Source organism: Protopterus annectens, chromosome 1.part2, assembly GCF_019279795.1.
Source record: "Protopterus annectens isolate FY-2018-M chromosome 1.part2, PAN1.0, whole genome shotgun sequence".
NCBI lineage: Eukaryota > Metazoa > Chordata > Ceratodontiformes > Protopteridae > Protopterus > Protopterus annectens.
In genome coordinates this window covers 957,119,669-957,147,324 of record NC_056727.1, presented here as the reverse complement: position 1 = coordinate 957,147,324, position 27,656 = coordinate 957,119,669, and the positions used below count along the sequence as shown (strand labels likewise).

Below are 27,656 nucleotides of genomic sequence, written 5' to 3'. Positions count from 1 at the left end.
TTTGAACTGTAAAATAGTAAAACTATGTGAAAATGAGATTATAACAGGTTTTAATTAAAAAGGATATAAATATGGATATGATAGAATATGGATATTATGGTGATAAAAGATAGAATATGGATATTGTGGTGATAAAAGAAAGTGTTAAGACTACAGATAGGAAATTGTTTAATATATTATGGATCATTTAGAATGAGAGATTAAATGAGAAAATTCAATGGAAAAGGATATTGATTGAAATACTGAAGAAAATATGATTTTGCTTAAGGAAAGAGAGTATGGTAGAAATTAGGAAAGTGAATTTAAAATGAATGTATACAAATGTCTAAATAGAAATGAGATTATGAATGTAGAACATGTAAATATTTGTAAATAGTTTGGATATAATGTAAAGTAAATATGATATGGCTTTTAATAAAGAATCCTTAGTCTGTTAAGAATGCACACATCCCATTCCTAGCTCAGTGACAGCTGGGAGGATGGTGCACGATGAGAAGATGGCAGAAGGCACAAAGTTGAATGCCAGTGCTGTGGAGAATATTAGCAAGATTGTGAAGGATACAGAAGTTGTTTTCCATCAAAAATGTATAATGATTGCAAATGAGATTTTGTCACTATTGTTTGTCATTTATGTAAAAGTAACATGGCCTATGTCATACATGATAATTTAATAAAGATGTTTCTTGTTTAAAAAAAAAACTTGGTTGCTGAAACTGGGAATGAAAAATCGGCAAGTGAGTCTTGTATTATTACAGCCTTCCAGTTGGGAGGGTTGCGAGATGATGTATTGAAGCAGATATTACAGAGAGAGATAGAGAATAAAGGAGACGTGTGTGAGGAGGGGTACACTATATAATCTCGAAATACTGAAACATTGAATTTCAGTATCTCAAGACCATGAAACCAAATCCACCAAGCCCAAAACCGCAAAATTCAAAAACCCAAACTGCACACACCACACCTACACCAAAACACCCTCATCACAATTTAAAACACAAAACTACACACATACACAACTCATATACACACACACACATATAGAGTATATATATATATATATATATATATATATATATATATACTAACTCCGAGATCGCACATACAAGTAACAAAAGCACTCACACACGCATGTTCTCCAGTCCCTCACATACACTCTACCTCCCACTCAAAACCCTTACAAAACACTCACTTACTTGACGTAACACCTAGATCCACACACGGCACGGCGCACCATCAGCACACAAATCCGGAAACAACGTAGCGTAAGTCCATAACCACGAATTCGAGATATTCGAATTCACGATTTGAACTTTCGCTATTTTCAACATTCGGCTTTATAGACTCCAGATACTGAAATTCGACATTTCAGTATTTCAAAATTATAAAGTGTTCCCGTGGGGAGACATTATGGAAAAAATCAAGAAGTAGCAGCAGACTCGATTTTGAAGGGTGATAGTGGAATAGAAAAAAAATGCTGAAAACTTGAGAGGGCACAAGAACAGTAACAGAAAAGGAAAAAGGGTAGAAGATAATGAAAAGCAGAAGTATGTGGTGAGGATTCAGACTAAAGAAGCAAAAGAACTGGATGGGTATGAAGTTTGGGACAAATTAATGGTTCCTTTGGGTGTAAAAGCTGAAGAGGCAAAGGGCATTTATTCTTAACAAAGAGACATTCTATGACATTTTGAGATTGTTGCAATGGAAGATTTTCTTATGAAATATGAAAAGAGCAGCTGTAATCCTTGGAACTTATATGTAATATAAGCATTTAACAGGGAAACAAAAGAGAAGATTCATGTGCATTTTCAAATAGAAGTAGAGAGACTTTGAAAGGAAATTTAAAATGCTTTTGTAAAGGTTTACGATACAACAGGTTTATGGACTGGTGGATGATATTGCAATATTGTGTTAAAGATAGAAAAGGACAAAATGATACACATTCCAAGTATGATAAATGTTGAAGGAAGTAAGGGCGTGGTAAAATACTGGAGACAACCCAAAAGATTTGTTTTTATGGAAAAGGACATTTGATAAAATAACTATGATAAAAAGATATGTTCTATTTGTGAAGAACTGGGTTATGATGCAAGAAAATATGAACTGAAATGTTACAAGTGTAACAAAATTGGGCATTTATAGATGAATTTTAAAACTGAAACTGATGATAAGGACATGAAGAAGAAGATGAAAAAGGAGAGGAAGTGGTAGAAGTGGAAGACAGAAATAATATGGAAATAAGAGGTTTTGAATAAGTGAGGAAGATATGAACTGTGAAGTTGTTAAAGGGGAAAAAAGAATTCTATAGGTAAAAGAGTAAAAGAAAATGAAAATGTAAAGGGATAAGTATGAAAGAAAGGAAATAGATGAAAAATATAATTTCTAGAAAGTTAAGGAAAAGGCAAAGCAGTAATTTGAGTGCTTTCTGGAAATGTGAATAGTATTAAGAACATAGTGAGAAGGATAGGCGTTTTGGAATGGTGCAGTAGATGTAATTATATTAGAAGATACAATTTTTTTAACTTGTGATAAATGTTTACAAACTAAAAAGTCACGGGTGGGTGATAATGTGGAATTTGCAAAATGATCAGTGTTCTGATATAAAATATGCTGTAGAAATTCAGTGAAAACATTAGATGTAACATTAATAAGAATGGGAAGATTAACTGTTGTGGATTTAAGGTAAAAAGAGCATGTATATAGAATTATATACTTATGTTACTTTTAAAGAAAGGGAAAGATTATTTTGCCAGATTTTTGATATTGACAGGAGATTTTAATTTTGATTTAAGAGGCAAGTGTAAAAAGAACAGAAATGATGTAAGGAAAATGTCAGAAATTGAGATATGGTAAATTAATTATTTGGGATAAATATTCACAGACTTATAGAAGGGGTAATTATAGAACAGAAATAATTGCTTTATAGTATCAGAATGACTAGTTATACGAGAAGGGAAAATTGAAACAGGATTTTCTGATCATCTGCAGTATGGATAAAGGAAAGCAAGGAATGTATAAAAATAGGCAAATGAATAAAAAGGCTAAATGAGAAAACATGGGATAAAGAAGGAAAGGTGTTAATACTAGTTATGGAAAATCACATTACTGTGAGAGCATTTTTATAATAAAAAGGTCTGAATGGTGGATGATTTTTAAGGTAAAATATAAAAAAAATGTTTTACAGTGGCAGTACAATGTGAAAAAAGTAGAAAACGAAAAATATACAAGAGTATATAAAGATACATTAGAAGATTTAGAAAATAATAGAGGATATTTTAAAGAAAAATTATATAGAAAAAATTAAAGGAATAAGGAGTTCTTCTTTAAGCAAAAATGTTTCTTTCAAGGACAAGTGGTATCTGCATAATTAAGTACATTAGTGTAAATAGTTTAATGGGAGATATAAATGCAAAAGGAGAGCTAGATAGAACCCAGGAAGAATTTATGAATATTATAGTTGAGTATGTACAAGAAACGTTTAAAGAAAAAATAAAAAAATAAAAATAAAATGAGAAGTAAAGTTTTCAGAGCAAGATAATGAATTTGAAAATAAGATTTGTATGCATAAGTTAGAAAAAGTATTACAGCAGGTAAATATAGATTTAGCTGCATAAATATTTTTAAAGGTTTTAAACAAATGGCTAAATTAAGTTTTCATGTATAAAAATTATGTAGCCAAATGCTTACATTTATTTGGAAGTTGGTTAAAAAAAATGAATATCAGTAGTACTAACTAATAATGAATAAGATCTTCCTGAAAAATATGCAGAAGAGCTTTGAAATTAAGATGGAAAGTGTTATGGAGAGCAGTATATATAGTATAAAGGAGAGGGGATGTCAAGAATTATTAATAGCGAGATAAATTGTGGATGACATAAATAGAAGAAGCTATACTTGTGATAGGGGATCTTGATAAGGCATTTGATACAATAGGACATGAACTTTTATGAGTGGTAATGAATGAAAACAATTTAAGTGAGAAAATTTGGAAATTCTGTATGTCCAACGTATCATAGTAAAGTAAAAAAAAATTTACTAAATGGTTCGTTAAGTAAAGAAATGCATATGAGGAGGGGTATACAACAGGAATATCCGATGAGTTGTATATTTTTTGCTTTAGTTATGAATGTGATTGTAAGAGAAATGAACTGTAAAATGAAGGAGGCTGAGTAATGCCTGAAGGATTAAGAAGTCCAGTTTTGTTAACTTATGATGTAGTAATTGCAAAGAATATGACTTGAATAAAAGAAGTCATATTTTATAAAAACGAGTGATTAGAAGCAATAGGAATGAACTTGAAACAGAGAAAAATAAAGGATTAGATGTGGGGGTTAAGGTGGAAGGAATTTATAATGAATGAAATCTCTGTCAGGTATATTTTGGAGTAAGTATTTAAGCAGAATTAAGTGGGAAAAATAATAGAAGAATTAAATCAAATTTGTTCTTACAGGAAAACATATAGGTTATTTAGAAAACATATATTTAATAAATGCAGTATTAATAGAAAAGTATATTTAGCAAGTGTATTTATGTTGGCAACAATATTTGAAAGAATTATTGCAGATAAATATTTTTTTCTCATTTTATATGAGGTTCTAGATTGAATCCAGTAAAAAGATGAATTTTGTATTTAAATAGAAGCAGGAGGTTTAGGGTTAATTAACACAGTGGTGTATACTGCTTCTCTGAATTTATATGAAATGTTAAAATGGATAAATTAAAAAATAAAGGTTAGTTGTGAAAAGGTTTAAATCCAAGCATGATCATTTCTTGGGAATGGTAAAAATGAGTAAAAGAAAAAAGAATGTATAAATTGAGATGAAATGTTATCAAGAAAAATATTAATGTGGAAAAAAATTGAAATGGGAGAGAAAAGTATGGTATACAAATATAATGGTACATTATATGTTAATGGGAAAATCTAGCAGAAGTAAAAAATAAAGGTGCAAAAATAAATGGGGTAATAAGAGACTAGAATGTCAAGATATTTTGTGGAGACTGTTAATAGGTAAATTACAGATAAAAGTAAACATGCCACATAAAGAGAGAAGTGATTGAATATGTTTAAATTGTGGGAAGCGAAAACTACTGAGCACATTTTTTGGAAATGTAAAAGAGTAGCAACATTATGGGAAAAAAGTTGTATAAAGACATTTTTTTAAGATATAAAAATGGGTAGTGTTAGATGATATGAATATTATAAGAATAGAAGTAAATGTGTTAAAAGAACAGCTACAAAGTCTTATGAAAGTTTAAATGAAATTATTTAATGGAACATGAATTTTAGCAACATTATTGAGTAAAATCAGATGATGGTTATGGAAAAAGGAGTGGAGGTCTAATGAGTATGAAAACTTGGTATATTAAGATAATTATGAATGTACAGTAGTAAAGCAAGGTAATGAAAAATTATAAATGTGTAAATATTTTTGACTAAAGGACACCTGCTGTTTTCAGTAGGTGCCATGGGATCTTTTACATTCACCTGAGCTACCACCAATTCAGGAAGATGGGGCCTTGGTTTAATGTCTCATCAGGACGAGGACACACTCAGGTGTCTCTTCCTGAGGCTGTCAAAGCAAAATTAATAGGGTCCCTTCTGAACAGGCAAAATCTGTATGTTTCTGCTACAGGAGAACTATTTAAAACTTTGTAGGACAAGGGTAAAGTAATGCAAGTTTTAAAACAGATTTTCCTTTCCCCCTGTCCCTAAGTACTTTATCCTTCAAAAGCAGGTCCTTTTGTTAGAAGAAAACAAAAGCAACCGCAAAAGGGCTAAAGCTAGGTTTCATGATAAATCGGGACAGTATCCTAAGTGTCAAAAATCTTCCTTTCCTGTCGAGCTTTGTTCATTACATCTCCTCCCCCCTTTCCGTCTGCTTGGTGAGATTCCACTATCTCAAACACAGTCTCTGTCCTTTCTAGTTTGGCAAGAAATCACCACAGAGAAGTGGGTCCTTTCTGTCATACAAAAGGGAGTACAAGATGTCTTTGAAGTCTATCCCCCTTCCCCTTGCAGGCATTCCTCCACTAAACTAGTTGTCATAGCTTCTTCCATGACTTCAGGATCTTGGGATTCAGAGCACTATTCAGGTGGTTCCTCCCTCCCAGTATGCCATGAGGGCTCAAGTCCAAAATGTTTCTTGTCTCCAGGAAACAGGGAACATGGAGACCTATTCTAGATCTTTCTTTCATCAAAACCTTTCTCCTGGTTCTGACTTCAAGATCCTGACTTTTCCTATGCTACTCCCGCAGGCTTTTTCTCATCTCCCTGGATTTGAAGGATGTTTATCTCCACATTCCTATTTATCCTTTTGAGGAAGTTTTTGACGTTCTCTGCGTCTTCCTCTCACTTTCAGTTCTCTACTTTGACCCTTTGGTCTTTGTACAGCCATAGGTTGTTTGACGAGTCTAGCACCTGTCATAACCTTTTGCAGAGTTCATGGCATTCATATATTCTCTTATCTAGATAGCCTTTAACTTCAGGCTCCTTCTCTGAACAAGCTTTAGAAGGACCTGGAGTTCACTATGTGACTCCTTTGTATTCTAGGATTCACTCTAAACCTAAATAAGTCTGTCATTACTCCCTCTCAAGACCACATTTTCTTGTGCTGCAGGGTAAACACTGTATGACCGCCTTTCTGCCTATGGACAAGGTTCTCTTTCTGACAGGCAACTTTTGGAGCCTTCTTCCTTTGCAAATGACCTCAGCAAGAGATGTTTTGGGAGGCCTGGGTTCATGGCATCCACTTTTCCTATGATTCCATTTGATAACACTCCACAAGAGGAAGCTGCAGTGGTACCTCAAGTCTATTTGGCTTCAACATTGCCATATTTTAGACTTTGAGTCCTCTCTTGCCTTGCATCTGGAAAGAGTTTCTTTGGTAGATCAACCAGATCTCCCACAATCCAGGGCTTCATTTTTGGCTCCACGTCAGCTCAGGAGTTATATATACAGATGCTTCAGACCTGGCTTGGGAGTCCCTTTTCCAACAATATCACAGTTTGGGAGGGTTGGTCTGTCAGAGAAGTGAGCGCAAACACATGTCAAGGAGATGAAAGTTTTGAATTTTAGCTCTTCAGTCCCTTACATTATCTCTGGTTTTAATTGTCCCCTCAGAGTTTTAAAAAAATAACACTTCACAAGCAAGTCTTACCACTTCACACAACCTTGATAGCATGGGAAATTGCATTCCAACACAATCTTTTTCCTCAGGCAGTCTGTATTCCCTCGGATAGGATCAGAGTGGTAGACTCCTTAATCAGATCCAGGGCAGAACCTCAGGAATGGATGAAAGGAGGTTTTCATGGACATTGTTCATCAGTGGGGATACTCTTCAGATAGACAGCTGAGCAGGTTTTGTTACAGGGATCAAAGCTACTGGCATGGAAGATGGATGCCTTGTCCTTATCATGGAAAGGGAAATTCCTCTTTAAATTTCCCCTTTTTCTTCTGCCAAAAGTACTTCAAAAAAAATTTGTCTGACAAACCCAAAATCTTGCTGGTGACTCCCTTTTGGCCCATGCAGCATCTGTTTCCCCTTCTTTTTTCACTTGACCAGGGGCAGTCATCACATGTTACCCCATAGGATGGACTTGCTTACACAGTATGGGTCTCTCTTATTTCCACACCCTACAGTTGGTTCCTTTTAGGTACTGTTTTTCTGAGGACATACTCCAGGTTTTACAGGAGGCTAGAAAACCTGTTACCAGAAAATCTTATATGTTCATAGGTGTACTTTGAAATGTAGCTAAATGGAAAAGATTTTCTTTGTAGTGCAAGAAGAACCAGGACTACTTTATAGCAGGTATTCCTATTTGTGTTTGTCGCTCAATTTGGGACTGGTATATTCATCTGTCATGTGTTGTCAGCCATTTCTGCTCGTCTGGCATTAGGTCTACCCCTTTCCTCTACATTTCAGGTCAAGTAGTTTTTGAAAGGTGTCCTTCACATTAGGCCTCCAAGAAACCCAGTTTTTCTTCTTGGGACCTAAGCTATGTTATGGAAAAGTTGACCCTACCACCTGTTGAGCCTTGCAGTTCTTTCTTAAAATGTTGTACTTGGAAAACTGTTAGTGGCTCTGACTTCTGCAAAGAGACTTTCTGAACTGCAAGCTCTTATGGAAGTTCCTCTTTTCTTGGCCTTTCATAAAGATGAGGTTTTTGTTAGAACCAACCCTTCCTTCATGTCCAAGGTGGTTATTGAACTGTCCATGAATTGATCTATTAATCTTGCTTAATTACCTCTGCACAAAATAGAGGAGAGAGGATTCTTCAGTTTTTAGATGTACGTAGGCAGCTCAGTTACTACCTAGACAAGACAAAAGATGTTAGGTAATCTGAGCATCTATTTGTTTCCTTCCAAGATAAGAGCTGGGTTAGCCAGTATCTAAGTAAACAGTTTCTTCTGGATTTCTAAGGTCATTTTTTTCTGTTCTTATCATTGGAAATGGCTTTCTTACTCTGTTAGAACTCATTCTAATATGCCTGTAGTCTTGTCTGGAGTGTTTTCAAGGTCCCAGATCCTAAACATATTCTTCCAGAAGCAGCAACTTGGTTCTCTGCTCATAATTTTATTAAGCATCATAAACTAGATGTGTTTTGTAGGGTCAAAACAGGTTTTGGCAAGACCATTATCCAGGGTCATTTGAACTTTCCTTCTATCTCCCCTTCAGGACTTTTATTACGCTACCACTTGTAAGGACATAGTACAGTTGTGTAAAAACTTAACAGTACATGTCCTACAGATCACTGTTGGAGTATTCTATCCACACCCCCCACACACACACACACACTTTTATTTATTTTTTGGTATTGCTATTTTCTCTAGCCAAGGTGGACTCCCTTCTTCCCTTTTCTTGATGGATATGCACATATGTATAGTAACAATGTACTGTCCATCTGTTTGTCTGAGACAAGTAAGTTCTGAGGTATTTCATGTTTGTGCATGCCTTGTTTACTTCACACCTTTCTGCTTAGGTCATACATCAAACATATAGCACATGTAAGGGCCCAGGCTTTGGTATGCTGGCGGGATGTCAATGAATTTCCTTCTCAGAATAACCCACTTGTAAAGATATTGCAAAAGTGATCAGTAGCACAGCTACCATTAAGATAAATTCTTACACAACTGTACTTTATTCTTTGGAATCCCTTATGCTTTGCACCTTGGGTTCAGAATATTTCTTGAAGGAATTCTTCACCTCATCCCTCATAAAAGTACTGCGGTTTTGGAAAGAATGACTGAACATCCATTAGATCTTTTTTCCTTAAAATTTCTCAGCTGAAGATGGTTCTTTCTGCCCTGTAGAAGAGATTTCTACATAATTCATTGTTAATGCCTGATGTCTTGTTCTTTATTGGTTTGAATAAAGAGAATCCACTTTTGTCCTGGTTTGCTTATTCTTAGTCCATGGTGAGTGCTGCCTCTCATGGATCCTAGCAGACATCTTTTTTGTATGCATTACTGGGACTAAAGATTTTTGCATGTTATAGAATTTGTCCCATTTGTTCATAATACATTGTTGTTTTCTTCAGGAATACCATTTTGAATTAGATCTTTTCTTGTAATACATTTGTAGTGACTTGGTTAGGCAACTCCAAGGGCTTACCAGTGCACATTCCACATTGCTTTGTTGTACCTTTGACAATCATTAGGCATGTCTGTGGCAGATTTGTGAGGCAGTGGCAAAACCCTCATTGCACATATTTAAACAAACAGTAAAAGCTAGATTTATTTTCCAAGACATTAGGAGTCGTTGCTGTGGTAATATTCCAAGGGTGTTGGTTGGAGCCTTCAGCTGGCCTTTGGGATTCATAGCTTGCTACCCAAAGGTAAATAATGACAGTGAAGGAGTAAAGGGATGAGATATTGTAGTACAGTTGTGCAGGATTCTTCCTGTTAATACAAGGTAACTGAATCACTTTATAACTTCGTAATATGACCTTCCTACACACCCTTCATTTTTGTTCCTTGTTATATGTTAGCCCTGGTGAATGTTTGACTTGAATGGACATCATCTGTGAAAGTCGTAGTGTAGTTAAAATACTTTGGTGTGAAGAATTAAAAAGAATGACTTTTACGTTTACTGAGTGGGCTGACTGGTACTGTGCATTTGCATTAAGGTAGATTTGCAAGGCTTGTTCTGGTCATCATGCTTGCCAGCTATAATCTCCTGCATGAGGCATTTTATCTCTGTATTGCTGCTTCTTGGAATTAGTGGTAGACACTGACCTACAAAATGAGTAAAAACTATACAGGCAGCTGACAACTTTATTCGCTCTTCCAAGTTCCTCAGTACATCTACCAGTGTTATTTTGGTAAAGGTTCAGGATCTATATACCATTTTTTGGAGTTACTGCTCTTTTTTTTCTGGACCAGTAGCTCTGAGATCTGTTTAGTAGTTTCCTTAAGGCTTGAGCTGTCCTCCTCTGTCAAGCTACAATAATGAATTTGCCAGCAAGTTAAGGGCATGATCCAGTGTTAGGCAAAAATCAGAGCCATAGGGCCACCCCTTAAGAGGAAGGGGTTATAACCCAAAGATAAATGACTGTAAAAGATTAGTAATTCCGTCATCGACAGTTATGGTGAGTGTTTCACTCATCTGTACTTTCTCCAGGTTTGTGTAGGAGTCAAACTGGGAACCCTGGTCCTCCTTAAATTAGGAACATGGGGAGTTGGTGATCAAAAGAGGTGTCATCTTAGAAATTGGTTATGTTGAGATTTCATGGCTTATAGTTCAGCAGGTGAGAACTATGTCCAGTTAAGTCCATTGTTCATTTTGAATTGCGTATGCGATACTTTATCAGTACAGTATAATACAATGGTCTAACCAGAGTAACTGTACCATGAAATGTAGTTTTGTAATACAGTTCAGTGTGCCTCTTCACATTGCCATATTGTTTCGATGACAGATGTCCTTAGTGGAATTGCTGCTTTTGATGGCTAATTTTTCTTCCCAAGCAAATGGATGTCTACAGATTAATTTTTTCATTCACTTAGGTGAACGATTGTTCCCATTGATCCAAGCAATGCATCCCACACTGGCAGGTAAAATAACAGGAATGCTCTTAGAAATTGACAACTCTGAGCTGCTGCATATGTTGGAGTCACCAGAATCCCTCAGATCAAAGGTATGATTTATTTCTGTATTGTTTATTCCTATTACTGCAATTTGTGAAATTCCTCCTTGTGCAGTTCAGAATTCCTCATGGTCTGTAAAGGAAGGCTTTTGCAATGAGATGGGAAGGAAGCATTTTGCTTGATTCTGTAAAGTGACTGAATTACCACAGTAAATTAAAGCAGCTTACTTGTATGGCTGGCAAAGTGTAGCCTGTCATGGTTTTACCAAATCATGTTGCCTTTGATCTAGTTGAGAAGATCAAATTTTCAAAGCATCAAACTTCATATAATCTCAACCATATTATGACTTTTGAAAACTCGAAAAACTAATACCAGAAACAGTCTTTTCTGGGGGTCCCCACATCCCTTCCTAATTATATATCAACTCCAAGATTGCATTACTATGGGGAAAAGGACAATTTCCCTGATCCCCACTGTACCGCAGTCTCAGTACTAACAGTTTGATTTTTCAAAAATGTCACTAATATGGTCTTGATCATATGAAGGTCAGTCTCCTAAATAAAGTAGACCGATTGTCTAGTCGACAGACATGATATCACTCATAGCAATCATTGTTTCAAGATTTTATCATTTGAATCACATAGGCAGAGGTGTGGATGTCAGTACCCCCTACTTGACCTGGTCCATTTCAGCAGTCAGTCTTTTAAAGGAACAAAGATTGCCTTGAGCTACAGTCTATAGAATGAGTACAGCTGTAAAAGAGAGTGGAGTATACAATCTATTCATCGTTTTTCCTGCCTGAAGTGAATGGTCAATCTGTCGTGATTTGCTAGTTTTTTGGTCATTTCTAAGTTCCTTGGTTTTACTCATCGGGAGAGGATGTACAGTGTCTTTCTTTTTCTAGAATAAAAACAAAAGTTTTGTACTTGTACTAATGCCCCAGATGAACATTGCCAACAAATGCTGCTGTTACAAGTTTCTCTGAAAGATGATCACTTAAATTAACTTTTCTGTTTATGCAGCAGTCACAGTTCTGATAACTGTGAGCAAAACTAGCCAGAGCAAGGAACAACAGTGTTGCTAGGATGAGACAAAAGGGTCAGCTGCCCTGTGCGCAATGTACTAGGGAGTACAATCAGCAGATAATGATTGGTCTACTAGTATCGCATTTGTGATCAAGTTTTTTTGTTTGTTTTTATTTCTGAGGAAGTGTAGATTGAAAGAAAGGGCTCTCGTTTTCTCTCTACTTTAAGAGCACCAGATCCAGATAGGGGAATGGATTTAATTTCTCTAAGTAAGGAAGTGGTGCACCAAATTGGAGGCTGGCGCACTGGGTGTCAGAATAGCTAGCTATGCATCTGGCAAGAAATTTGGAAACTTCTTTTACAACCCTTAGTTGTTGCTGTTCCTGTTCTTTGTACTAGTGTAGCTGTTTCAGTTAGAGCTCTACATCTAACATTAAATAGCTAGAGGCAAATGTGTAAGGAAGGGAAGCAGCACAATTCTTTTTCAAAGTTAGAAAAAAAAACTGAAGTACTATATTTGATACTTCACAGTGTCCGGTAATAAACCCCACCCCATACCAAGCAAAACTACTCTTCATCTAGAGTCTGGTGGTAACATTAATTTTTCACACTCCTGAAAGTTGTAGTCAAATTTATCATGTTTATTAACTAAGAGCATTGCTGTAAAGTGCTATTAGAAATCAATGGGTCATCTTCTTTCAGAAATAGTTATTATGTATGTTTATATTTATTTATTGTAGTGGTAAAGGCCAAGCAAAGGAACTTTATAAGCATGTGTGTCTGGTACACTGTTAAAAGGCAGAGCAAGACATCTGCACTTTATACCTTTAAACATCCAACCTGTAAAGGCAGCACCACAGAGATACATTCACTCAGTTCGCAGTCTAAACTGCTACAAAATTGCACACACAGCATCATAAAGGCAGATTTGTCTGAAGAACTTGTACAGCAAGAACAAAGTTGATGATGTAATGTCCCACAGAACAGATGCCACTGTAAAAGTCTGAATCAAAAAAGCATCTGCAGACCTAACAGTCTCATCCTCTGTCTATTAGGGGGATACATATGTTAACATTTTGTACAGAGCATCAGTAGTCTTTGTGCCATGTATCTTATTCAGATGCATTTAGAATCCCACAAGTGGAAACCCACTTGTAATTTACCACGTTACTGTGACTTTTCTGTCTTTGAAATAGTTCTTCTATTCCAGTGATTTCCAGGCAGAGCATTTTTTTTTCTGCAGCATAGCTTGTGAAGTTGATTGTCTCCACTAAAGACAAAGTGGTCTGAGGCACAGATTATCTAAGCGGTTTTATTCCTTGGATCACCAGATATGAGTTCAGAACTGAGTGTAGTTAGAGAACATTTCTGAAATAACAGGTGTTTTTCCTGGACTGGTGCTACATACTATTCATCTAATTCTTTTTGCAGCAAGATAATCAAATGTCCCCATTGTGTGCCACCATCAGTTAAGTTTCAGTATGAGGCATCACTGAATTCAACTTGATGTTCTTCATCTCACATTGCTGCAGTCCTTACACTTGGGTAGTCCGCTGTCCTCGGTCGGCCCGAATATCAAAGTATAAGGCTGACGTCGGTCAAGGCGCATTTGACTGACATCAGGACGTCAGGGTACAAATGCGCATGACCGACGTCATATCCTCAGTCTTTTTTGCTGCATGGTCCGATGCAGAAGCAGCATTGCAAGTGCCGGTTGGCGTTCTGAAATTTTTCGATTTCGGAGTTTCAGACCGAGTCAAAGTTGGCTAAGTACTCCGTTGGGGAATATTTTAGTTTTTTCTTGCCTCAGTGGTTTACCGGATGTCAGAAAAAGTGAATAATTGTATTTCTTGTGGGAAACAGATACCGCATAGAGACTATCATACTTTGTGTATTCCTTGTTTAGGGCCTGAGCACGACGTTGTTGGGTGTCGCTCTTGTGCTAGATTCAATAAGCGCACTATAAAGAGTAGGTTAGATTGTGCCAGGTTAGTCTTCGGGAAGCGGTGCAATTATAAAATGCCGTCGGATGCTCCGGCCGCTTCTTCAAGAAGTGCAAGGACAAAGCAGTTAAGCCTAGGCTAGAAGAACCGTCCGTGCGGACGCCGGTTCTTTAGAGGTGTCGGTGGAGCGGTGGTTCCACCGGAGGTTTCTTTGGGATCCCAGGGAGAGACTTTGTTATTGCAGGATGTGGCCTCTCAGGAGGCAGGTCAGGCTGAAGGGGCTTCTCAGGTTACTATACTCCCCTCCCTTCCTAGGGTGGTTAGGCCCTCTCCTTCTGTTTCCAAGGCTTCTCCCAGAGGCAGGCCAGGTTTAGCTTCAGTTGGTGTCACCCCTAGTTCTTCAGGAACTCTGCCCAAGAAGCATATGCTTAAAATGGCAGAAGATTTGATTACTTTGATTAGGGGTTCTTTGCCCCCTCCTGATAAGAGACCTAGGGTGGAGCCTGAGCTAGGGTGTTTTGAGCAGGCTTGGATGTTTCAGAGTCTTGCTGAAGACTTGCAGGAGTACTCTCCTTATTCTGATTCTGATGTGGATGATTCTACTCCTTCTGCTTCTCCTCCTGAGGATTTTTCTGTGTCAGAAACTCTTCATTCCATGAGGGAGCATTTTAAGTGGGAAGGTCAGGACTTCTCTGATTCCAGGAAAAGGCTTAGGGAATTTTTGTTGTTACCCCAGCATAGGCCTTTGGCTATACCTCCTGTTTTGGATGTGGTGGAAGATGTTTTACAGAGGCTTCTCTTAATCCTGATTCTTTGCCTCCTGCTCCTGTTAAACCGGATAGGTATTACAGGGTGCCTGAAGCTCATAAGTATCTTTTAAGAGTCCTAGGGCAGACCCAGAAACTGTTAGTCAGGGGCCTAAAGGTGTTAAGGCTTCTGTTGTCAAGAATCCGGTTCCTTCAGATAAAGAGGCCAGGGCTTTGGATAGATGGGGAAAGAAAGTTTATACTTCTTCCACTCTAGCTATGAGGGCTTTGAATTGCCAGTTTCACATGTTGAAATACCAAAACTATCTCCTTTCACAATTGAAGTCTAAGGTTGATGCTCTGGCGGAAGGTATTGATTGTAAAGAGTTGCAAGATTTAGTACATGTTTCTGAACAGGTGGGTAAGCATTCTTTGCAATGTGGTTTTGATGCTGTACAGGCCTCGTCTAGGGTGGCTGCCACTGGGTCAGTTCTTCGCAGGCACGCCTGGCTGAGGGATCAGAATTTATCTGACCATGTTAAAACAAGGATTTTAGATGCTCCTTTACAATCTGATGTGTTGTTTGGTTCTCCTGTTGAGGCAGTTTTAAAGAAAATGGAAGACAAGGCTAAGTCTATGCAGACTGTTAAAGATTTTTGCAGCTTCAGCCTCCAAACTTTAGTAGAAATTGGCCTACTAAGGGGTGGATGTATCCTTCTTATGATTCCCAGTCTAGGGGTAGATCTAGACGTGGTAGGGGCAGAGCTCCGGGCTCTTTCAGGCCTAGAACAGGGAGTTCTCCTGCACAGTCTTGGTGAGGGCAGGGGTCAGTCCTTTCGTAAACAGACCCAATGACCTACCTTTTCAGCTGCCAGAGCCTTCTCATCTGGCAGCACCTTTGGGAGGAAGGTTGGCACTTTTCAAAGAAAATTGGAGTTTAATTACCCAAGACAGATGGGTATTGGATATCATACACCACGGTTACAGGTTTTATTTCCATACCTTGCCTCCTTTCAAAGGCATGCCAGACGTTCCTCCTCCACAAAGAATAGAGGCTCACAAGCAAATTTCTCTGTTACTCCAACTAGGGGCCATTCAGCCGGTCCCTATGCCAGAAGTGGGCCTAGGATTTTATTCTCGCCTGTTCCTAGTACCAAAGAAAGGGAACACGTGGAGACCAATTTTGGACTTATCTATCCTCAACACTTATCTGGACATTCCCAAGTTCAAAATGTTGACGTTACAGCAGCTTTTACCTCTGCTGGGCAAAGATCATTGGATGGTAACTTTGGATCTCAAGGAGGCTTATCTTCATGTTCCTATCAGACTGAGTTGCAGGAAGTATCTGTGTTTTCGAGCTGGGACTTCTCATTATCAGTTCTCTGCATTGCCCTTTGGCTTATCTACTGCGCCCAGAGTGTTCACGAAAGTTCTGGCTCCAGTGATAGCTTTCCTCAGGTTAAAAGGAATACAGATCTATCCTTATTTGGACGATTGCCTGATTCTGGCTCAAGGAAGGGACGAGCTTCTTCATCATTTGGATTATGTGATAGCAGTGCTAAGATGCCTGGGGTATTCTGTGAGCGAAGTAAAGCCCACTCTAGCCCCCTCTCACGACATGTGCTTCCTGGGTGCGAGACTCAATACAGCATCCCAGATGGCCTTTTGACCCCGGACAAACAAAAGAATCTTTCCCTTTACTTTCATCAGTTGTCTCATCAGTCCAGGCTGACTGCAAGGACAGTCCTTCAAGCCTTGGGGTTCATGGCATCTTGTATTCTGGTGCTTCCCAATGCCAAACTGCATATGAGGAAGCTACAATGGTATCTCAAAATGTATGGACACAGCACTGCCAGGATTTGGACACTGTCATTCAAATAATACCTTGCATTCAAAAGGAATTGTTGTGGTGGGCTCAGGAATGTCACCTAAACAAGGGACTCTCTGTGACCCGGCCAGAGGCGAGTCAGATTCTAACGACAGATGCCTCAGACAAAGCTTGGGGAGCTCATCTGAATGGAAAGTGGATACAAGACAAGTGGCCTGCCAGACTACAACATCTACATATCAACTTGAAAGAGATGTTAGCAGTCCAGTTTGCATTAATAGCTTTCAAGGATTTACTTCTTCCAGGGCAGGTGTTGATTCTAACAGACAACACAACTGTCATGTGGTACATCAATAAGCAAGGCGGAACACATTCTTATCCTCTATGCAGGCAAGCAATGATTTTGTGGGAGACTGCTCTCAGTTTACAGCTAAATCTTCAGGCAAGGTTTCTGCGGGAGCACAGAACTCCTTAGCAGATGTGTTGAGCAGACAAATTATGGATCCCCACGAGTGGAAATTGGATCCTCATGTATTTCAGAAATTGACAGTGTCATGGGGAACTCCAGACATAGATCTGTTCGCTTCTCCACTAAACCACCAGCTGCCAAAGTTTTGCACAAAAAGGTTTCATCCCACAGCTTGGAAAGTGGATGCTCTTTCTTTCAATTGGAGCAATCTTCATGTGTATGCCTTTCTGCCTCTGCCTCTCCTCCCAAAGGTACTACTAAAGGCCAGACAAGACAAGCCAAGGATGATTTTGATAGCTCCAGATTGGCCTCGACAGCATTGGTACCCATTATTGAGAAGCCTGGTGCGGAAGCCTCCAGGGTCTTTGCCTTGATTCTACACCTGTTGTCTCAGGAGGACAGTCATTTGCTCAATGTCAAGCTTCACTCTCTGCACCTAACAGCCTGGCATATTCTGTTTTGAACCATAGTGGGCCTCCACTTCCACAGCAAGTTTTGAATGTTATTTTGGAAGCTAGAAGGCCTAGTACAAGGAAAGTGTGCAGATAAATGGAAGAGATTTTTATTTTGGAGTGCAGCAAAGGATTTTGATGTTTCTGAGCCTAATTTAAGTGTGGCTCTTCAATATCTTACTGAGTTACTGGACAAAGGTTTGTCCTTCTCTTCTATTAAGGTTCATGCTGCAGCAATTTCGGCTCACTATGATTGTGACCCACCATTGTTTTCTCATCCTTTGTTCAAGCAATTTCTTAGAGGGCAAAGAATATAAGACCCCCACGAAGAGCTCCTACTCCTGCTTGGGATCTCAATTTTATGTTGGAGAAACTCACTCTACAACCTTTTGAGCCTGCAGCTACTACTGAATTAAAGTTTTTATCATGGAAGACTGCTTTTTTGTTGGCTATTACCTCTGCAAGAAGGGTTTCTGAGTTGCAGGCCCTTATGGCGGTTGAGCCTTTCTTAATTTTCCATAAGGATAGGGTATCTTTCGTACTAATCCTTCCTTTATGCCTAAAGTGGTTTCTAGTGTGGCTTTAAACCAAACTATTCATTTGTCTACTTTTATGCAAATCCCCAAAATAAAGGGGAAAAGATTTTGCACACTTTAGATGTACACAGGCAGTTGCGTTATTATTTGGACAGAACTAAAGGGTTCAGGCAGTCTCAGCAGTTATTTGTTTCTTTTGCTTTGAGTTCTCAGGGCAAGCCTGTGTCAAAACAAACTATTTCTAAGTGGATTGGGTTTTGCATTGCTTTCTGTTATTCCCATCATGGCAAGGAGATTCCAGCTGGGATTAGGCCTCATTCCACTAGGGCTACTGCCACTTGACAGCTTTTTGAGGGGTGGCAACTAAGGATATTTTGGAGGCAGCTACTTGGAGTTCAGTGCATACTTTCTCTAGGCATTATCACCTACCACTTTACTCTAAATCCAGGGCTGGTTTTGCCACTGCTGTTTTGCAGGGCATTTTGGCAGCTCCTGCTTCCTTATAGTTTGGCCATCCTCCCTTACCTCTGCTTTGGGATTCTACCCAAGTGTAAGGACTGCAGCAATGTGAGATGAAGAACATAGTACAGTTTTGTACCTACCATAAATGTAGATGTTCAAGATCCACATTGCTGCAGTCCAATTTACCCTCCCTCCTTCCCCTCTGTAGTTAGAGGCGGTTGTGTGGGTTGGGTTGTCAATAGGGTGTATATTGTATATATTGTACATATTTTTAGTGCTAGGATGGTTGGTTGTTTGTTTGCTGTCTTTTGGTTTTGACCTTTATTTCTAGGGTCTTCTGACATCTGGGGCAAGAAAAGACTGAGGATATGACGTCGGCCATGCGCATTTGTACCCTGACGTCCTGATGTCAGTCAAATGCACCTTGACCGACGTCAGCCTTATACTTTGATATTCGGGCCGACCGAGGACAGCGGACTACCCAAGTGTAAGGACTGCAGCAATGTGGATCTTCGAACATCTACATTTATGGTAGGTACAAAACTGTACTTTTCAGGGATTCATCCTTCCTTGGGTAAGAAATTTTTGAGCTGTTTTTGCAGACTGGATTTTTATAGTCTGCACAGTTGTTTGTTCTGTGATAGATACTGAGCAGGAAACCTCAAATGTTGACATCTGATCAGATTTGTTTGGCATCCCAGAGAGATGGTTCTGCTTTTGACTTAAGCAAGGCCATCTCCGACATCCTTCTGCACTATCCTTGATGGTTCCATGATGATAAAAAGAATTTTATTTTTTTAATGTGGTTCGGTGTACCAGACTCATTCCATCAGTAGTAGCCAAGATCAGTCCCACATAACAAAAGTGATTATTCTTTTGCCAACCAACGTGAAAGATAGCTTTCAGGAAAGGAAAAAAATAACTTTGTAAACTTTTGTGAGCTACCACATACGAAGAGCTTCTCTACACCTCATTTTGTTCCAGCTGGAAAGCTTATCCTTAAATTTTCTTTTTCATTTAGAAGATAGTTGTTTATTTGACAACTGTGATCATTTTGAGATAAACTGTTATGAGATGGGTCCTTGTGGAATAGGTGAAGCACAGTGGGCTTCCCTTCACCTACCTGAGCTCCCACTGGATGAGGAATTGACTTGTGCTCATCCCCACAATATTGAACTTGGTGATTGCTGTTTTTCATAGAATGCTACTGCCAGTACAGATTCTGAGCCAGTGACCTTTTTTTTTGGGGGGGGGGGGGGGATACCCATCTCTTCTGTTCTTGTTTGTGTAACTGTAGAGTTGGTGTCTGTAAGTTTGACAGATGTGGTGAGTTTGCCCACCACATGGAGGGATACTGGTTGGGGGGTTATCCATCTACAAAAATTGTTTAGACTGTTTTCTTCTGGTTGAATTCCTGAGCAATTTGAGTGTAAGCTTGGGAATTCATGGGTGAAGGCATACAAATCATCCACATACCTCTTGGCTGTCCAGATTTTCCCAGAATGTCCAGAGTTTTGCCTCATATTTTTGGTACATTCCTCATAAAATGTATGGTTTTCTGGCAAATCACTGGAATAATCTGAGGATTGAAGTCACTAAATAATGACATACATTTGAGTTTTAGACTTCAAATCCTTCAGAAAATGTACGTTAACACAAGCCTATGTTACTCTAGCTACTTTTTAAGTTTATAAGAGCAATATTTAAAATCGGTCTGTATTTTTGGGCCTTTGTACTCCCATTTTCTCAGGTTTTGTCCAGATTTCTTGCACTAACAGGTTGAGAGCTATGACCATCCATACGGCAGGCAAGCAGTCCATTAGTGGTATTTTCCATTTTAGCCAGTAGGGAAGACCAGGAACAACCTGTGAAATTCTCATTCTTAACAGTGATGCTTGTTATATCAGTACAGAGATTGATGCAACAGCTAGGTCATAAATATACTTCTTGAGTTTCCACAGTCATTCCATGCATCTTGCTGAAGCACTGGGCAGATATAAGCATCATGAGAGAATACCTTTCTTTGTGAAAATGAGACTTAATGTCTGTGGAATTAGCTTTTTGCTGTTTTTGACAGATTAGTGCCAAAAGGAGACAAAATAATGTGATGCACTTGTTGAAGGTTTTAGAAGCTCCTGCAGAGTTCTAAAAACCTTTAGACAGCAGATGGTCTTGGGTGTTGTTCCTTTTGGAATTTCTTTGAGGAGTACCTACCCACAGTAGCATTGCTAGGTCAGGGTGGAGGAAGCAACTGCCATGGGTACTAAGTGTTAGGGGGTGGGATCGACCATCTGATCCATCATCCCCATTCCAGATCACTCAAGTGCAGCACTGATGTTGCATTTGCAGTAATAAAAGTTAAGTGCTGTAGTTGTCCGTGTGTGGTTTGCTACAATTTAAAAGTATAATCTGAGCACTATAGCATTATGTGTAGTTTAAACTGACTGTAGAGCAAACAGTTTGCTACAGTTTAAACAAAAAAAAACTCTTTGTAAAAAAAAAAAAAAAAGGAAATGTGAGAGCTGTAACAGTTCATGCAGGGTATAAACTTTAGCATCTGCTTGCTACATTTTAAAAGAAAAAAAATATTTTTTTTACTAAAATATGCAGCAGGAGGATCAAGGGCAGAGTGCAGAAACTAGACCTGATCGGCTCCAGCATTTCAGGAGACCCAGGTACCTGATTGCAGGTTTTTTTTTTTTTTTTTTTGCTCTTTCATTGACGAGGTAAGGCAGGAAGGAGGGGGGCATCTGCATGGCCATCTAGTTACTGTGCAAGTATCAGATTTGGGGGTGGGGTATTAGTTCGAGGGACCAGCACAGGGTGCTGGCTGAGACAGCTGCTACTCTACCTACTCTAGTAGTGACGTATTTGTAGCCACCTTTATTTAATTCTCCAAAAGCATAATTATCTCTCCAGCTCAGTATCTTTTTGTGTTTTTCTGATTCAACCAATATATCCTTATTCACAAGTACTTCATGTTCCACATGAGCCAGTGGGTTGTATCTGATCAGTTCCTGATTCAATGCAGATATCTTCCGTATGTGGCATGCCAAGTGAACCTTCAGTTACTTCTACAGTATTAGCAGTCTGACCTAAGATTCGGCTGTGTGTTGCACCCATTTTTCTCTGTCCACTGATCTTACTATTTGACTTTTTAAAGAATGAGACCAATACCGTGTCGCAGCACTTGTGCCTGCTTCACTTCATTGATATCAAATTCTTCCTTATTCACTTTGGACTTTTGCAGCTTATCTTTATTTTCCTTTTCCAAATTCTTTGCTGTTATGCCCAGTACCCCCCCCCCCCAATATCACTGTCATTTCTGTTAATATATGAATCCTCTGCTTCAGTCTTAACTTTACACAGCCTAGAATGATGCAGTCTTGCATGATGTCAGCATGCATGACAAATACCACAACTCTATCCTGGCCAATGTTAACCGCAGGTCCTACCTACTCTGCCCCAGTCAGCCCTCTCAATAGTCCACCTTGTATTCCATTTGATACCTTTTGTTTGTGGTACAAATGTGTTTGCAGTTTTGCCTGAATTCTCTCTGAACATTCAGTCTGAAAAACTATTCGTGCCGTGTCCATCCATCCTTCAATTCACAACCCCCTTTTTCCAATTTTTGGTCACGGGGTCAGGTGATAATTCAACAGTGACAATTATTTAGATCAGTGTTCACACAGCCGAGTGGCTAGCCCTGCCGCATGTAATGCTGAAATATGTTCTTCAACACACGTGATCCTTGTAGTTCCTTCTAGACCAGGTAATAGTCAGAAAGTAAGGGAGATTTGGGTTCTGACCAAGCACAAACTGATCTGGACTGTAGCCATATACACACTGCATTGTATTTGGTGTCATCAGACCCCAGTCTAATGCTGTTTCCATGTCACATCCACTACTAGCTTTTACTTTTATCATTTTCTGTTAGTGTTAGATTGTGTCTGTTAGAGCCTGTTGCTTCAGGGACCGTCTCCTGACATGGTCATAGTTTCAGTATTCAGGTTTTTGCAATATGTTTAATTGTATGATTATTGACATCTCCTCCATTGTCACTGAATAACTTCTGAGATGGACCGTACTTGAGCATAAAGCATTGAATATATTTCTTCACAACTTCTGATGTTCTGTCAGCAATCATAATAATTACAGCACTGAAACCTGTAAATTGATCAATGATATGGAGTACTGTGTGATGCTCAAGTTCTTGCAAGTCCCTAGCACCTCTTTCATTGCATGTACAAGCCCAGAATCCTGCTGGCAGTGGTTCTAAGTTTAAGTTTACTGTACTGCAGTCATACATCCCAGCTGTCAACAATCTTTCAAGATGGAAATGCATTTGCGGTCTTTGCAGATCTCTACAAAAGTATGTCCAAACTTGAAGATGCAGTTTCTATAAAACTTTCTTCTTCCCCACCCTGATCAGTCTCTCTGAAACTCTGAGGGCATCTTTAAGGTCTTTACAGTGCCAACATTCAAAGTAATGTCCAGAGCTAGTGAATTCAGAATCCACCTCAGAGTTTCGTCATTGTCCATGCCCAGAATGGTTTGTTCGTTTTAAAGCATCTTACTCAGCAGTAAATGTATCTTAACTGGAACTACTAGTGTTCAAGTATCCCACTTGTCATATTTTGCTAGTATTTTCAGTCTCTTGATGTAACACACTACTTGTCCATCTCCAAACCAGTAAGTCTTACTACTGAGTATTTTTCAGTATCGTTTCTACCTTATTTTTGACTCAGTTTAGTAATGTAGCTGTGTAACCACATTTCTGCATGAATGGTGCATGCAGTATCAAGCACAGTTGACCCAGATAATTCTACTACAAAAATTTCTGCGTTTGAAATTCTCTCTTTGGTGAAAGTTGCATTTCTCTGTATATTCAGATGATGATCTTCATGTTTCACTGTTGCAGTCATCACATTTGGGTTATCTACCTGCAGGTAACCCTCAGCCGGCCTGAATACCAGAGTCTTGGGATTTCTGTGTCTGATGCTGTCGCTTCTTCCATGATGTCAGGTCGTCAGGGGTATAAAACATGCAGCCGACACCATTACATCAGTCTTTCATGCCTTGCAGTGCCCAAAGCAGAAGCAGTTTGCAAGTGTCAGTCGGCCGACTCCTGAAATTTTCATTTTTCGAGTTTCAGACCTGAAGTCTTCTAAAAGATAAGTACCCCATTGGGGATCCTTTTTTCTTGCTCTAACTGATGTCAGAAAAAATTAATAATTGTCTTGCCTGTGGAAAGCAAATACCTCATAGAGATTTTCATTCTTACTGCGTCACCTGTTTAGGCCTAGACCACGATGTCCCTCGCTGTCAGTTTTGTGCCTTGTTCAACACCCAAACTATTTGTTGTCAGGCTATTTTTGTAGCTAAATTCTTTCACTCTCAATCTCCGTACTCCAAAATGTCTTCGCTAAGCCATCCGACTACCGATCTTCCGAAAAAACGAAAGGATAAAGACAGAGACAGACTGCATAGGACCAAAGCTGCCGACGACACTACGTTAAGCTAGTCGCCAGTCTGCCGGTACTCAGTGATGCGCTTTCGCAGCCCCTGATACCCGCTTCTACAGATTCGCAGACCTCTACAGAGACCCATTCAGAGTCCGGTATGCCACAAGATGCTTCTTTGACTATGGAGCCTGCGGATGTCTCTACCTTTAATGGGTCCAGAGCCACTGTGCAGGCACTGGCTTCTGAGGGTATATTCAGGCCTACCAATTTTCATATTAAACTGACAACTTTGTTTCAAGCCAAAAATACCGAATTTCTCAGGCCTAAAGTTCGCACTACGCCTAGGAAAACGACCACCAAAGCGCATTCTCAGGCCCACATGCCTCAAAAACAAATGATTAGAATGGCTGAAGACCTTATTACCTTAATTAGGGGAAGCCAGCCTTCCCCCCTCAGAGACCTAGAACTGATTTTCCTTCTAATCAGGAATCTGATATCCCTGTTCCTTCTGACTACCAGGACATACCCTTATCTACATATGAGGACTCTGATGCAGAGGATTCCATTCCCTATGCTTCCCGTCCAGAAGATTTCTCTTTTGGTGAAACCCTGCACACCCTTAAGGAGCATTTCTGCTGAGAAAGCCAGGACTACTCTCAGTCCAAAAAGAGACTCAGGGAATTTTTAAACCTGCCTCAGCACAGGCCTCTAGCTATCGCTCCTGTTCTGGAGATTGTAGATGATGTTTTCTTGGAATCCAGCCTTACCCTGGATACTTTGCCTCCATCTCCCAGGAAACCAGGCAGGTACTATAGGGTACCTGACTCTCACAAATTCCTTTTCAAGAATCCTACTGTGGATCCAGGGACCATTTCCCAAGGGCCAAAAGGCATTAAGGCTGCTACTGCCAAGAATCCTACCCCTTCTGACAGGGATTCTAGGGCTTTAGACAGATGGGGTAAGAAGGTATACACCTCTGCTACTCTGGCCATTAGGGCTTTACATTTTTTATATGTTAAGGTATTAGCATATTGTGGGGCTAATTAAACAGAAAATGATGTTGATTCTTGACTGTGCAGAACACAAAGATTTACAAGAGTTAATGCATTCTGCTGACCAAGTGGGTAAACATACTCTTCAGTGTGGTTTTGATGCTTTAGAAGCATCTTGCAGGGCTGCTGTCACTGGGTCTGTTCTTAGATGGCATGCTTGGCTTAAGGAACAAAACTTACCAGATCATGTCAAAGCAAAATTACTGGATGCACCCTTAAACCAAGAGCGCTTATTTGGCAATAAAGCAGAAGTCGTCCTCAAAAGGATGGAGGAGAAAGCTAAATCTATGCAAACTGTTAAAGATTTCTTACAAGTACAGCCACCTAGAGTCAGTAGGCATTGGCCTTCAAAAAACTGGTCCTTTCCAATCCCTTCCAGGCCTTCTCAGTCCAAACCCAGGGGCAGCAGACCACCAAGTCTTCAGTCTCAGGTTATGCACAGATCTAAGCAGTGGGGTGCTCCCATGCCCAAAACAGGTAGTAAGCCACCCCCCTATGGTAAAATTGCACAATGACTTATCCTTAACTCCTTCAAGCCTTGCTCAAGTACTTGAACCTTTAGGAGGAAAACTCGCCCTGCATGCAAAAAACTGGGAATACATTACCCAAGACAAATGGGTTTTAAACATTGTTTCCCTAGGATACAGATTCCACTTCCACTCACTCCCAACTCTAAGTGAATGGCCAGACCTCCCCCCAAACCAGTGGGCGGAGGCCCAAAAGCAAGTACTTTCTCTCCTCAGCATCAAGGCTATTCAACCTGTCCCAGCAGAACAAAGGGGACAAGGCTTTTATTCAAGACTGTTCCTGGATCACAGAAAAGAAAACTCCTGGATCTGTCTATTCTCAACACCTTTCTGGTGGTTCCAAAATTCAAAATGCTAACTCTGCAACAGGTGCTTCCTATGCTAGTCAAGGATGCCTGGCTGGCAACCCTAGACTTAAAAGAAACTTACTGCACATCCCCATAAGGGAATCCTGCAGGAAATACCTACACTTCAGGGTAGGCTCTGTGCAATATCAGTTCTCTGCACTTCCCTTTGGCTTATCTACTGCGCCCAGGGTATTCACAAAGTGTCTAGCTCCAACCATTGCATTTTGCAGGCAGAGAAATATTCAGATTTACCCATACTTGGACAATTGCCTGATTCAGGCGGAAAGTCAGGACTTGCTGTTACAGCACCTGGCATTTGTAAAGAAACTTCTAACTTCACTGGGGTACACCATCAACAAAAAAAAAATCACACCTAGTACCCTGCCAACAGCTTGCTTGAACACAGCTTCCCAGAATGGCATTCCTCACTCCAGAAAAACGAATTTATTTTACAACCTACTTCAACCTACTGGCCACAAATCTTTGCGAAAGAATTCAAACATATTTTCATCTGAACAGATACGTCTCATCCTAATAAATTGAGACTTGGGAATATTTTTTGTGATATGGGCTGGATGAAAGCTGGATGCATGGAGTAAAGTGTTATATTCTGGGTATTTATGAAATACTTCAGTACATAGGGTGTTGTCATTCCTACAAATGAGTACATCCAGATAAGTAATTTTGCATGAGTGATAATTGATGGTAAATTGTAAACCCCACTTGTTATCATTTGAGATACCCTTTGGCTCATAAGTTTCAGGAAAGAGGTTACAGCATGGGCTATGTACACACAGCAAGCAATCATGCAGCCAATTTGGATAAAGAGGACCTTCTTAAATATAAACAGAAATTGCAACATAAAAACACCACCTTACGGTTTATCACCACATATGGTAGGAACACCAACAGAGTTATTGATGCCATCAGACGACATTGGAATATCCATTTAGCAGATCATTTTTTGTCACAACATCTATCTGACACTTGCAAGTTTTCATTTAGGAAAGGGAAGAATCTTGGATCTTATTTTAATCATTACAAGCATCATCATGAACCACCACACCAGAACATGATTCAAACTTCCATTTCTGGGGATAAGCTAACTGGCTGTATGCCATGTGGCCACTGTAGCCTTTGTAAACATGTGTTGAAGATCAAACAATTCTCTAGCAGTAATTGTGGGACTATATTTGATATAAGTTTTTTTGCAAACTGCAGTACAGATTGGATTATATATATAGATGTTCTTCGTCTTCCCTTGCTGCAGTCCTGACAATTGGGTATAGTCCGCGTCCCAGTCGGCCCGAATACCAGAGTATAAGGCTGACGTCGGTCATGGCGCCTTAGACTGACGTCAGTACGTCAGGGTACTAATGCGCATGACCGACGTCATTTCCTCAGTCTTTTTAGCCGCATGGTCGATGCAGAAGCAATTCTGCGAGTGCAGGTTGGCGTTCTCAGATTTTCCGAAACCGGAGTTTCAGACCGAATACAGAGTTGTCTAAGTAACCCGTTGGGAACATTTTGGTTTTCTTGCCTCAGTATTTAACGGATGTCAGAAAAAGTGAATAACTGTATTTCTTGTGGGAAGCAGATACCGCATAGGGATTATCATACATTGTGTATACCTTGTTTAGGGCCTGAGCACGGCGTTGTTGGTTGCCGCTCTTGTGCTAGATTTAACAAAGCGCACTATTAAGAGGAGGCTTGATTGTGCTAGG

General features: G+C 39.5%; 1 protein-coding gene across 2 annotated transcripts in view; it reads left to right on the top strand.

Annotated features, from left to right (window-relative positions):
* The window catches only part of LOC122792187 (polyadenylate-binding protein 4-like), a 1,135,653-nt gene that overhangs the window by 1,025,048 nt on the left and 82,949 nt on the right, over positions 1-27,656 (top strand). The window contains exon 13 of one of the 2 annotated variants that reach the window (XM_044059911.1): positions 11,000-11,130. In XM_044059911.1, the coding sequence (XP_043915846.1) occupies positions 11,000-11,130 (131 nt within the window). Of the gene's footprint in view, positions 1-10,999; positions 11,131-27,656 lie in introns of those variants that run through there. The other variant, XM_044059912.1, reaches the window with a different exon arrangement.